At 38.2% G+C, this 13,200-nt stretch overlaps 1 protein-coding gene across 5 annotated transcripts in view; it reads left to right on the forward strand.

Annotated features, from left to right (window-relative positions):
• macf1a (microtubule actin crosslinking factor 1a) overlaps nucleotides 1-13,200 on the forward strand; it is a 165,943-nt gene that overhangs the window by 36,714 nt on the left and 116,029 nt on the right. The window contains exon 1 of one of the 5 annotated variants that reach the window (XM_082186999.1): nucleotides 335-1,660. The exons of the other annotated variants lie outside the window; for them this stretch is intronic. Within the exon in view, the coding sequence (XP_082043125.1) occupies nucleotides 1,606-1,660 (55 nt within the window). The 5' untranslated portion in view covers nucleotides 335-1,605. Of the gene's footprint in view, nucleotides 1-334; nucleotides 1,661-13,200 lie in introns of those variants that run through there. 5 annotated transcript variants of the gene reach the window in all.

Below are 13,200 nucleotides of genomic sequence, written 5' to 3' on the forward strand. Positions count from 1 at the left end.
CTAAATGGTTTTGTGGGGAAAGCAATTTCACTGAATTGGTGGTTGGTTTGTGTTTCTGTTGTTTATAATTATGTTTGACCAATCCATTAGATCCACTTTGGTAACTCACCCATTAGACAAAAATAAAATTGGACAAAAACAAAAATGAAGCTTTGTAATCTGACACATCTGTCAGTAAATGTAACATAGCAGCTTTAGGTGTTGATGTAGAGATCTTTTATGATTGATTTTTTTTTTTTTTTTTTTGGAAACACAAATGGAAATAATGAAAAATTTAAATAGATCGTTCACAATAAGATCTAGCCTATAACTTGCATTTACAAAACAGACACATCCCATGTGCCATGACAAACCCTACATAGAAAAACTCTAGTTCAATACAGTGTAAATGTAATTCCACTTTATCTTTATTTATATTTGCCCATCTCTCTATTTCACTCATCCATGGGCTGTTCAATTGCATCCATGCTCTCTTTGATTATATAATAAATAATGTTTTTCTCAGTCCTTTTAGCTAATCACTGCTAATTGCTTTCAGTCATTTAAATACTACATGAGATTTTCATTCTCACAGGCATTAGTGACTTCTGGGTGTGCTTGAGTAAGAGTGCTTTTTTAAACCACATGAATTGTGAGAATGTTAAGATGTTGTGGCTGTGAATTTTTTGACTTTTTACGATTTGTTTTGTCTGGAAAATCTCTGTTATGTTTTCGTCAAAAGTTCACTGATTATAATGCTTAACCCCACATGGGTTTTTTTTGTAGATTATGCCTCAAGTAAAAGTAGTGTTGTTGTTTTGGAGTGAGATATTGAATCTTTTAAACTATTGAACTCTAGACAGAAGGTGAAAGTAAGGGCTGTTAGATCTTTCAGTACCTTATTTACCTTCCTCCAAGATAAAAAGTAACTAAAGAGAGAGACTGCAATCAGTTTTTAGATCAGTTTGGTAGAGGAAGAATGAACGGAAACTATTTCAAAGTATATTTCAGCTTTAAATGTAATTTAATTTTTTTACATTCTTGAATTAAATCACTTTGTGGGTCCTAGATATACTCTCTCATATATTTGATAGAGCCAGAGAACATAATGACTATCATGAGATAGCGATAGGATTTGTTTGTTCAAGCTGAACACACAGCCCAGTATATTGATGTAAAAATGTCCTTTGCGATTTATACACACGAAGCCTGAGTCACACAGGGAGTGCAACACATGCTCGAGCTCTGGCAGTGACATCACCTGTCTTGTGGTCAAAGTACAGTTCCTCTATCCGGCTCTAAAACGCGGCACTCTCTCAGAGCTACCAGACAAGCCGGCTGGTACACACACACAGGGACTTGAGTGCAAACTACAGCGATTTATAAGACATTCAAGAGAAAGGAACAGGAAGTGAGCGACTGGATTTCCCTGCTGGCTATGGATTGGTGACTTGCTGGATTCCATGGAGCCTTTAGATTTTCACAGTGGCCTCTCCCGCTTCTTTGCCTTTTAAACAAACTTGGAACAACCTCTGTTCCTTTCAGTTTCTAACCTTCCATTTCTACCCATAGAGCCTCTATTTTTAGTTTCTTCAGTTCTGTTTTCTCCTTTATTGCCGTGGCGAAATGAGCGCCGCGGCATCATACCGACAGTATCTTCAGGAACTCGAGGAAAAGAGAGGTTGGTTTCATTCAGTATATTTTGTTGCTGATTGGTCGTTTGCCTTGTATAAAATATTCCACATAGTTTATACTCTCAGCCTGTGCATGTGTTGCAGTTGTTTGTAAAGCTGAAATGCCATGTTTCTGTGACTGACCCCATGAGCATGGTAAGAGCTAAATTGATGGTAAACTGCAGGCAAGATTCAAATGAAGAGGTCGGCTGTTGTACATTAGCTTGTTAACTCTGTAGTGTCTACAGTGTCTGCATGCGGATACTAAGAGTGGACACTCTAGATTTTTAAGACTAAGAGTGGAGATTTTTGCTCCTAGACTAGCTGGTCGCAGTCGTTTGGAAGCAAATGCACCAATATGTGAATCAAGGCTATTGAGATCAAAGTAAACTCACCTGTTCACCTTCCCTTAGGCACTCCAAAATATTCAAATACGTTGCTATGGTAGCTTTAAGTCAGTCACTAGTTATTAGTGATTAACTGTTTATTGAGCCATCACATTTGAGGATGGTGGGGTAATTGACGCTTTGCTCGTGTCAGTGGTTGGTGTCGTCCTTCAGATAATCCTGCCCACAATAATGGCTTAGTGTCTGAGTTTATTACGTGTATGTGTGTGTGTTTTGAACAGGGAGGGTGTATTCTCCGGCAGCTGTGCTGAATGGTCATAATTTGTTTAAAAGGGAGTAGTTCATCTTCAGACTTTCTCTTTCTTGCTGTGATCACTTGACAGCCATATGACTTCTTATTCATTTACACAGATTTCAGAACCTATCCGTTTAAACCTTCAAATGACACCCGGCATCTTGAACATACCCTTCTAGTTTTTTTTTCAGATGTCGCCAAAAAGTTACCTTAAATTTGTTTTATATTGTTAATTGAAGATGGTGCGGTATTTATTTCCTTTGTAATTCAATCCCAGATCATGGGGCCGACATTTGCACAGGCTTTTAGTGGATGGAATCAACCGCAAGTGTGTTGACCATATGGAGCAACACGGGTGGGTGGGGAGGGTATTATGGACCCTAGTAATATACCTAGACAGTAACACTATTGTCTAAGGCTTGCCTGTGCCAGGCCAATCCCAAAATACTGTCGAGAAAGGTTATTATATATAACTTAAATTGCCAAAACAAGTTTGATCAGGTTAAGCTTCAAGGAGACTATGTTTTTTAGGATACTACTGCCTAGTTAAAGTCATATAAGGTCGTTAAAGATAGTGATGTGTTCTCTGTCTTTTGAATGATATTCAGTGTGTGTCTATACACTTTTTCACTATAAGGAACCTTTTGTGCAATGGAGAGGTTCCATGGATGTTAAATGTTCTTCATGGAACCAGAGATGACTATAAATAGTATTGAGTGTAGTAGAATTAAGGTATAGATGTGGGTTTGTTGTTTTCGCTGGATGATGTTACAGGTTTGAGCACCTGGACAGTGTTTGAAGACAGATGGTAGATGAATGAGTTAGGGTGTAAGTGTAGTTTAGAACAGCAGGTATGTGCGTCTGGTAGTGTTTGTCTCTTGAAATCTGGTCACTGAGGCTTGACTTGCTGTGCCGTCTCCCCCCAGAACTATAATCCAGCTAACCCTGATTAGGCTCAATACCCCTCAACACTGGCTCAGACTCTGCAAGCTCACCACCAAGCCACAGACAGTCCATCCTCTAACACACTTGCACACATTTCTCACTTAGGTCTTTACTGTTGTGCCCTTTAGGCTTCTTAAAAAACAGATTGCATTCTTCAGCTGAGATTCAGGCAGTACACTAGAGTCCATATTCAGCATTTATTCATCAAAATACATGCCCCACCTCTTACATGTATACAGTCAGACAGCTGGCAGAGAACAATAGCTTTGCACCATCCAACTCCCCATCTGTGCAAGCATATGATTTATTACATACTGCAAAGCTTTGTAAAGCTGTCCCATAAATGTCAACGTGAGCCTTAGGCGCTCACAAATTTCAGACATGATGTTTGAAGAATTGGAATGTGTAAGATCTGTTTTGAGGATGTAAAAGGTCGGATCAGTTTGAAATAAGGATGCAGAGAATTGTAATTTGAGAATTTTTTTCCCCTTTCTATTAATTTATTCAGAAATGCATTTAAAAATGCATGTCAGGTGATGCAACTGTCATGTGAATAAATAGGAAAAAAATTATAATTCATCAAGACGTAGATTCGATTTTTTTACCCCTTTTCCTTTCTTTTTAAAGATTTTTAGCATAATTTTTTTTGTTCTTAATCTAGATATTTTTCTTTATCATGGACACTGTTATTTCCAAAACGGCAACTCTTCCTGTCTCTTTATAATTCTCATTTGTCAGTACTTGTATCAGAGTGAGTTCAAAGTTAAAGTTTTTTAAACTTTTGGTTGCATGACCAAGCATCACTTTCACCTTCCTTTGGTCAGAACATTCAAATTGCGAAATGAAATTCTAGGGGATAATTTCCTGTTTCTGTTTGACTGGTAAGGGTTTTTTCTGTGCCTGATGCTCACATCTATATTTGGAAAAAAACTGTGCACAAACTGCCTATGGGCAGGTTATTGACTAATGGAAATCATTTCAAAATAGCAAACATTGGTTGATGCATTAGATAACCATCTATGTGAGCCAACCTGTAACGTTGGTAATTTGGTATACTTGACCTCATATCACATCCTGCCCCCTTAGTATTCAGTATATCTATTGTCTCGTGTAAGTCTGTCACGCATGCGGAATCTACAGAAGTGCTGGCTGTAATTGCAGGCTTCTGACTGTTTCAAGTAAACTTGGCCACGAGTGCTCTGGTGTTACTGATCAGCAGACTATTAGCCCTGATGGGTTTCCTACCCTTGATTTATATCACATACCATAACAAGCCTCTGATCTGCCACCAGACCTCACGGCCAACCAAATGTACTCACACGACCTCCCTGCCATTGTCACTGGCTCTGTGCCGGAGTGCCTGGCCTGGATCATGTTAGTTACATTAAGAGTTGTAAAATAGCAGGTAATTTGATTTAACGGATACACCACTGGTGGCTGAGGGATGATTTCCTGGTTATCTCTCACTGGCTAATTCTACGGTGTTACAGTTCAGGTTTTTCCCTCTTTTTGTTTTGTTTTGCCCATAGAGCAAAGTTCAGACTAGTTTGCTTGTGAGTGCATGCTTGTGTAATTATGTTTGTGTCCGTGTAAATTATTATATATTATATAGATTACAGATTATATAGTTGGATTATTTATTTGCTTAATTGATATATTCATATAAAAATATATAAGTACCCTGCATTGCGGTTACAATTGTTACAACAAATAACAAGTGTCAGTTATGTAAAACATAAAACCTAGATTCAGTTTCGATCCAAAAGATTGTGCCCCCTTTTTGATTTGGCATTCATCAGCATGCTCCAGTTTGAAGTTTGACAATTTCAGTAACATTTAATGGCATTTTAATCAGTTATCACCATTTTAAAATTGTCACTAGTGGAGGTTCTCTGTTCACAATGTAAAGTGATACGTATACATAATTAATGTTTTTGATTTATTATTTACTTGTTTTATTAGTAGTATATTATTTACCGCCCTAACGGAGATGCTCATACTGTAAGTCACGAAGGAGTCCTCTAGTATGGTAGTGCGCACAGGCCAAGGCAGTGACAGAGATAAGCACTCTGCATATCTCCTGTGGGCCAGCTGGGTGTGGCAGACCCAGATGAGAAACCAACTTCAAAACAGCAATAACACTGCCTGTGGAATGATGCCATGCTAAAAACGTTATTAAACGGTCCTGTCATGCCCTCTGTGGGAATGTCCTAAATGTGGCTTAACTGCACAGTTCAGTGCTGATTCTGTTGCCATGTTGTATCGATGTTCTTTAAGTTGATCCTTTTTAAAGTGTGTTTTAAAGTTTTTCATTACCATATCAAATCATTCACTGTGTAGTTAAGATGGATTGATACCAAATTTTGGCTTTGGTAGGATGCCAGTCTCTGGCACATTGGTATTGATACCTTAGGCAACAATTAAACAGCCTTAGGTGGCGAATAAAGTAATTTCATAGATTCAGTGTTCATTTGAGTTTGAAATTTCATACATTTTAATGCAATCACTTTTATATATGTATACACATACATTTATATACAGTACCATTCAAAAATGTCAATTTAATGTCACATTAAATTGATCAAAATAGAACATAAAGACAAGTACAATGTTACAAAAGATTTCTATTTCAAATAAATGCTGTTATTTTGAACTTTCTATTCATCAAAGGATCCCAATTTTTTTTTTTTATGGTTTTCACATAAATATTATGCAGCACAGTTGTAACATTGATGATGATAATAAGAAATGTTTATTGAGCAGCAAATCAGCATATTAGAATGATTTCTGAAGGATCATGTGACACTAAAAACTGGAGAAATGGCTGCTGAAAATTCAGCTTTGTAAATATATAAATAGAAAACAGTTATTTTAAATTGCAATAACATTATATATTACTACTTTTATGGTACTTTTGATCAAAAAGCTTGAGAGATGAGCATAAGAGACTTCTTTTTAAAACATAAAAAAAAAATACCAACCCCAAACTTTTGAACAATAGTGAATAAATTACAGAATGAAACCAAATGACCAATTTAACAATGTAGTTTTTACACTAGTTTTTTTTTTTTTGATGAGGCAATGTAGTTTTTTACTCCTCATACTGCATGGACCATACCTAACTGCTCTGAATAGCAGCACAATGTTACATTGGTCAGATACAAAAGTCATGTTGTCATACCATGGTCAATTTTTTATACTGCGGTGCTTTTTATTACCAGAATGCACAGCTCTGTTAGATAGTATCTTGTCGTATAGTGGTGAACCGCGCTCACTTAAGGTTCCGCGACCAAGTTATGCGACTGGTTGCTGTCTCCATAATCACAGAGGATAATAAGAGAGTAATTATGGCTGTAGAGATTTTGGTGGGAAGATCTATTGTTTCAGGCCCGTGATATGTGTTTTGTGTGGGAGTTCCCAGCAGTCCCCTGAGCCTTGCTCATTTTCATACTGCAACTCTGTTCCTCCCCTACTGACTCAAACGAGACATTAGTGATAGTGACTCCTCACGCGAACATTTCTCTCTGCTAGTCCTCCCATGTTTCAGCTCGGGGGCTTTGATTTGGTTTCAGTCCTGTCATTTCCTTTTCATACCAGTCGTTGTTGGTTTAGATGCATCTTTTTCTAAATTATAGATCAGTTCTGCTTGGTTGTATTTGAGAAGATTTAAGCTTGTTGCATGTGTTTTGGGTTTTGCTTAAATTAATCAGATATAATAATTTTAGAAGGGCACCTGATGGACGTTATCTTGCATTTTGTTGTGGCTTATGTATTTAATAACCTTTTAAGGCAGCTAATTTCATATCAGTTTTTGTCAATAAAAACATGTTTATAATACCACAACATACCTTTGACCTTCTGGCTTACACAATTGTATTCTGTTTCTGTTTCTCATATTGATTCTCCACCTTGACATCTGCTTTCTGTATCTCAAACTAAACCACTTATAGAACTATCAAGTGATACCGGTTGATGTTTATTGCACAATTAACTTTCTCAGGCTAACAGGCTTTCATTATGGTGGGAGATTGACAAGTTCTTACTGCCTTCTTTTTACCTTTGCCATTATATTTTCTTTGCAATTGATTTGTCATCAAAAAATTCAAATCGAAAACTTGTACTGTTTTTATTCTGGCGTTCAATTTAAACACCTATTTAACTTTGAATTTCTTCAAGAATATATGAGTCGTGCCTGTGCAAAACTCACTGGCACAACAAAAAGGTGTTGTTGATGGTTGCTAAGGTATCCTGAGTGGTTTTAGCTTCTGAAAAACCCCTAACCTTAAGTATTTGTGCAATAATGACACATATTGCGCCTTCAGTCTGAATTGAAATGTAACAGTTGAGCTTGAGCTTAGTGGCATTGATGCAGAAAGATAAAGAAGTGGATCTAGATGGTAAAGCACCTTTCATTTGAAGAGGAGCAAAAGACTGATGATCAGCGATCACCAATCTATCATCCTTCCCTTCTTGTCAAGTAGAATTATAGCTTTGGATAGCAGCTTTATCATGGGAATGATAATACTTGTGCTGTTATAAAACCTAGGCAGCATTGTAAGGTATCATTGTTCGTTTTCAAAATGCATCTTATTGTGAACAATTAAGCCATGCATATGTTTCTTTTCTTTTTCTTTTTCTTTTTTTTTTTGAGCTTGTATTTTTTTTTAACACATTGTTATCAAATTCGATCTTCTGGTGAAACGATAGATTGCTCTCTGGTGACATACACCAGACTTCTCTAGTAATTTAGTCCAGTTAAACCCTAAAGGTCCTTGCACACACTGAGTCTGAAATTTTCCTCTGCGTTTTTTTTTCTGAAATGTCAAAACACCTCTCAAAATGCTTGCTACGGATGCGAAAAACGCAGAAAATCAAACCGGATCAGAATTTTTTTATGACGGACGAAAGTTTCGGAGGCAATGTGTGAATGTGATTGACACAACGGGAGGTCGTATTTATTTTTTAACGTGTGAAATTTTCAGACGAGAATTTCGGACTCAGTGTGCAAGGACCTTAACCCTTTCTTAAAATCGACCTCAAGCTCGCATTCAGATCTGCCTCCATCCAATAAACAACCGATGGAAAGAACTAGTCCAGGCATTTCTGATTATCTGTTTCACCTCAGATGTATGTCACAATACAGGAGATATGTCGCTACTTCTATTACATCACAACCTAAAAAACATTTGGATGTCACACTCCCTCTGATTTCTGGAGGGCTCTTCTTGCAGCAGCGTGGGAAAAATTGTATTACTTGGGAAAATCCCAGTAAATCATTGCAGATATGCCTTGCCAGTGGGTTTATTTTGCTTGCTTGTGTGTAAAAAGGGAGAGAAAGTAAGTGGCAAATGTGAATAAAATATACTGAGAGTGAACATTAAACCAGGAAATCGCACTGCATAAGAGAGATTTGTTAAATATTGACAGTTTCTTGTAATGTAAACAGGTGGATAAACTGGAGGACAGCTTACATTGGCCTCCTGAAGGCATTTTGTGTGTGTGTGTGTGTGTGTGCTTTTACATTCATGCATATTTGTTTGTTTCTTCTGTACTGGTTGTGGCCTGTTGATCAGATGAATAGATGCTTGGGGCCCCATGCTTCTCTTTTTCAGTTTCCCTCTTTTGGCCCCAAAATCTCACCTAATTCTCTTTTCTCTCACCATTTTCACCTCTATTCCTTTGGCGTTTAATTTAAACACCCATTTAACCTTGAATTTTATTTAAGAAAATGTGAGTGGTGTCTGCTCAAAACTCACTGGCACAACATAAATGTGTTGTGGATGGTTGCTAAGTTATCCTGTGTGGTGTTAGCCTCAGAAAAACCCCTAACCATAAGTATGCTCAATACGTTTTTCACCATAACTTTTGCAAAGATCATGATGGATGATTTAATTTTGATACTGACAGCACATACAATTAAAACACGCCATAACCGCTTCTCTTGTTCTTAGCTTCTATAAGCTTCGTCTTTTCCCCTCTTTGCCCTCAATCTCTCCTGTCCTTTATAGTTAGGCAATGTGGTACACTTCAAACAAGCCGAAGCCCTCAAGGGTCCCGTCCTTCTCAGTGAGGCTTGGGCTTCAGGCCCATAGTGGCTCGTTAAAAACGGATTACCTTTCCTTAATGAAGCAGCTGCGGTCAGACTCGTTAGAAAAGCGACTGGTCATTTGATGCATTGTCGATTTAAGAAAGCGTGCATTTATACTGTTTGACAACATTTAGGCCTCCTTACCATTTACCTTTTTCTTTCAAGTAAAACCTGCCTAGTTTGAATAGTTTTATCCATCCTAATGGAACCCCATGAGCATGACTAACATCATACACACACAGACACGCATGCTGATGGACACAAGGCCTTTCTTCTTGTTGAAGTGGACGCTCTTGGTGGCCCTTTCCCATGGTACAGTGCATGACTGGCTGCACTGAGCACACACAAAGCTTAGCTGTGAAACTCTTCATGCTAAAGGCTTCCCGCTCTGCACCATTCCACATCCCAGTGAAACCCGTCTCAAACACAGCATTCTGTTTGAGAATAGGCACAAGTTCCTGCTTACTTGGAGGTTTCAGCAATGATCAGTCATGAACACCATAATTGCATGACTTGATTTAAAAAAAAAATTATATATTGCTTTTTGCGATCTGATTTGGGACATTCGTAAAGCCCAAAGTATACTTAAGTTTTGTCTTGAACACAGCCTTTCAAAGATTTCCCCACTTGTTTAAACTAGAATTGGGTGTTTTTTTTAAACCTTTTGTCAGCACCTTGTCAGTGCTATTGTTGTTGCCGTCTCCAGTACTTTGTCCACCTTGTGGCCAATTTTTTTATTTTATTTTTTAAATTAATGGCGACCCGTGAGCTGATCGTACAGGGTAATTAGGGTTTGAAAAATTGGACTATGGCCGTACAATATGCGCATACTTTTGCTGATGATGAAATTTACTTAATGCATACCCTAATGTACATAAAAAAACTGAAGTATATTTAGGGGTTAATTCATATCCCTAATTTCAGTATTATCTCTCCAAATTTTGCCCCGTACTTTTACCTAGTTTGGCCATATTTATGGCATCAAACAACACTTACCGTCTCACCTTTACTTTTGAAAACATTTTGGCAAAGTCGAGGTCAATGATTGTCAACTTTCCCAAGTTCCCTCCACTGGAGGAGATGATTAACTGGACTTTGTGGTAGATGTCTCTTTTGGCACCACACAAGGACATAGTGGTCTTTTATGAGGGGTCGAGTGGGTGACAGAGGGCAAGGCCGATACCTAATTTACGGGTTGCCATGGTGATGACAGGAGCCGGGGGAAAATGGAGGTGTTGGTAACGTTCTTTCTTTCTCTTGTATTTGTGTATCCTCCCTACATTCCACCCCTTCTTTTTATCTTTTCTGTCTTTCTTTCTTTCTTTCCCCCGGTCTCTGTCCTTTCCAATCCCTGACCTCTTCTTGAAATTTGTCTCTCTCACGACCTTCTTTCTCTCCATATCCCTTCCCCCACTCCCCCCTTCAATTCTTTTCCCACTATTAACCTGTGATTAAGTAAGCCTGTCGTCAGCTCTGGAGGTTTGGCTCCTGGGTGAAAGAGAGGGATGAGAGACTTGCGCTCTTTCGCCACAGAGGTGTGAGAATAAATCTTTTCTTTATTTCCTCACCTCATTCCTACCGTGTGGACTGTCTCTCTGTGTTTGCCTAATGACTCTGTGCTTCACTTCCTGGCTGCTGTATCAAAAGTGGCTCAATAAATAGGACCTTTTAAAACTGCATTGAACTGAGTCCAGGCAGCTCAGGCATCGCCTCTGACGCAGCCATGGTGTCAGTGTCCACACACACCGACACACAAACTCAGTTCGTCTCTTTGGGTTCAATGACTTCATGGAAGATGAACTTTAAAGACGAACTCTGTGTTGACAGTTAATGAAAGGGTGACCCCTCAAACTGACGCGGTGATAGTTAGCTAGGTTTATTTATGGTGGTCCATTCGCATTTGTCTAAGAGGCCCTATCCTGGCATGAGCTTAGTTTGTATCTGTCAGCACCGGCACTGCATGGTCCACCTGGTGGTCACACTGGGATTTCTTTTTCACCCATTTCATGTCCTGTGCATTCATCTCATTCTCTTTCGTATAAAATCTCAAAAACAGTATATTTTATATGCAAGTAGTGAAATTTTGAATTTTTTTAATAATAATAATATAAAAAATTGTTTATTTATTTATTTATATAAAAAATGCTTTTTTTTTTGCAATCAAAATAATTGTCCCTGTAAAGGTTCCACAGGGCTGCTTTATGCATGCAATATTTAGAGTATACTCAGACTGTCTGTACAAAATGTTTTTGTAGATGGGCTGAGAGATGAGATTAAACCTGCGTTAAGCTTTTCCTCTTTCAGTTGTATTTGTTTGTGTGGAAGCATGTGTGCTGTCTGCTGTGTGTGTGTAGTATCCTTACATCAACCTTTGTCTTAAGTCAGTCTGCAGCTCAGGTTGATGTAATCTTTTAATTGCACCTTCAGGCATATTTAAACAGGGATGGGTTACACGTGTTTAGTGCTATCCGTTCACCTTGTCAAGACATGCATGCTCTACCTGTTACTCTTCAGCAAGCCAGTCAGTATCGTGAACTTTATTTGGAATAAAAAGAGTTTGAAATCCTATGTGTTTATTTGGTTGGTATTTGTGAAACTTTAAAGTGAGTTAATTAGGCTTATCTCTTTAAATTCCAGATTAATAGTTCTGCAGTTTCATGATCAGTGTCAGTTTCACCTGAGTTTCTGTGTTGCTTCACCTGTGCCATGTTTGGCAGATTACTGACATCTGTCGTCATTATCAGGCGGGTGAAAAGTAACAGATCTGAGACCAGTTGAGAGCAGTGATGTTACTTGTTGTTAAGTGTGACTGTCGTTGGTATTAGAAGTGGCAGTACAGCCTTTGGATTAATAATGAGAGAGTTGGGCCATGTGCCTTCACATGCTTGACTGTTACCACACTGCCCCCTATCATAATTTCTAAGTACTACAGTCAACTGCCAGCATTATGTGGACATTATTTATTAGCTAAGTTTGTGTATTTAGAGGTTTGTTGTGTTCAGACATTTTTCAAAAGGTGACCAGAAATAAAGTTTCTGTCATTATTTACTCTCCATAATGTTCTTTCAGAACATGAAAGAACAGATGAACCACTTATTCTTAATTGGTTGTCAAGTACATTTTTTTATAGCGCTATTTTATATTAGCTTTACAGATAATCATGATACTAATGTTTATAATATCGTTGTATATTTATGCCTTTTACTCGCATTTAGCAGATTGTGCGATGTTATAGTTTACGTTTTGCTATAGCCTATATTTATTTCTTTATTTAAGTATCCTTTAAGTTAGTTGGTAAAGTTGGATTTACTTATAAATACTTACACTGATAAACTAGTGCTGTTACAGGAAAATAATGCTGGCTGTGACGGGAGCCATATTGTTCATGAATGTGCTTGATCCCAGCGGTATTTCTTCCGCCTTCTCCATACACCCTGCCTTTTGTTTGCGGTCAGCACATTTCCTGTGACCTTGGGTTTGATTTGGAGGAGAAACTCCTGACAGAAATGGTGATGACATATTGTAGTGCAAGGACACCAAATTATATTTTGGGTTACAGTGTGTGCGTCTGGGTTAGACATCAGTGTGACCTTGTCAGTTTGCTGGTTGAATGTCATATTTAAATTTGCTAGAGATCTCCTTGTTCTCCTCTCTGTCTCTCCATGTTATCTGTCCATTTCCCTAGCTTACCTGTGAAAGTCATGCGTCACATACTGTTTGCCCTGTAGATGTGCACTGTGCACTATGCAAACAGACTTCATTGTGTTTCTTCTGTCTTCCAGTAGCATTTGAACCGGACCTTCAGGAACACCCGTGATCTTATGAGCTGGGCTTTCCATGGCATTTGCTGCTGTCGTCTTATTATCATTCATT

The sequence above is a fragment of the Leuciscus leuciscus genome (genome assembly GCF_965113295.1).
Source record: "Leuciscus leuciscus genome assembly, chromosome: 12".
Lineage (NCBI taxonomy): Eukaryota > Metazoa > Chordata > Actinopteri > Cypriniformes > Leuciscidae > Leuciscus > Leuciscus leuciscus.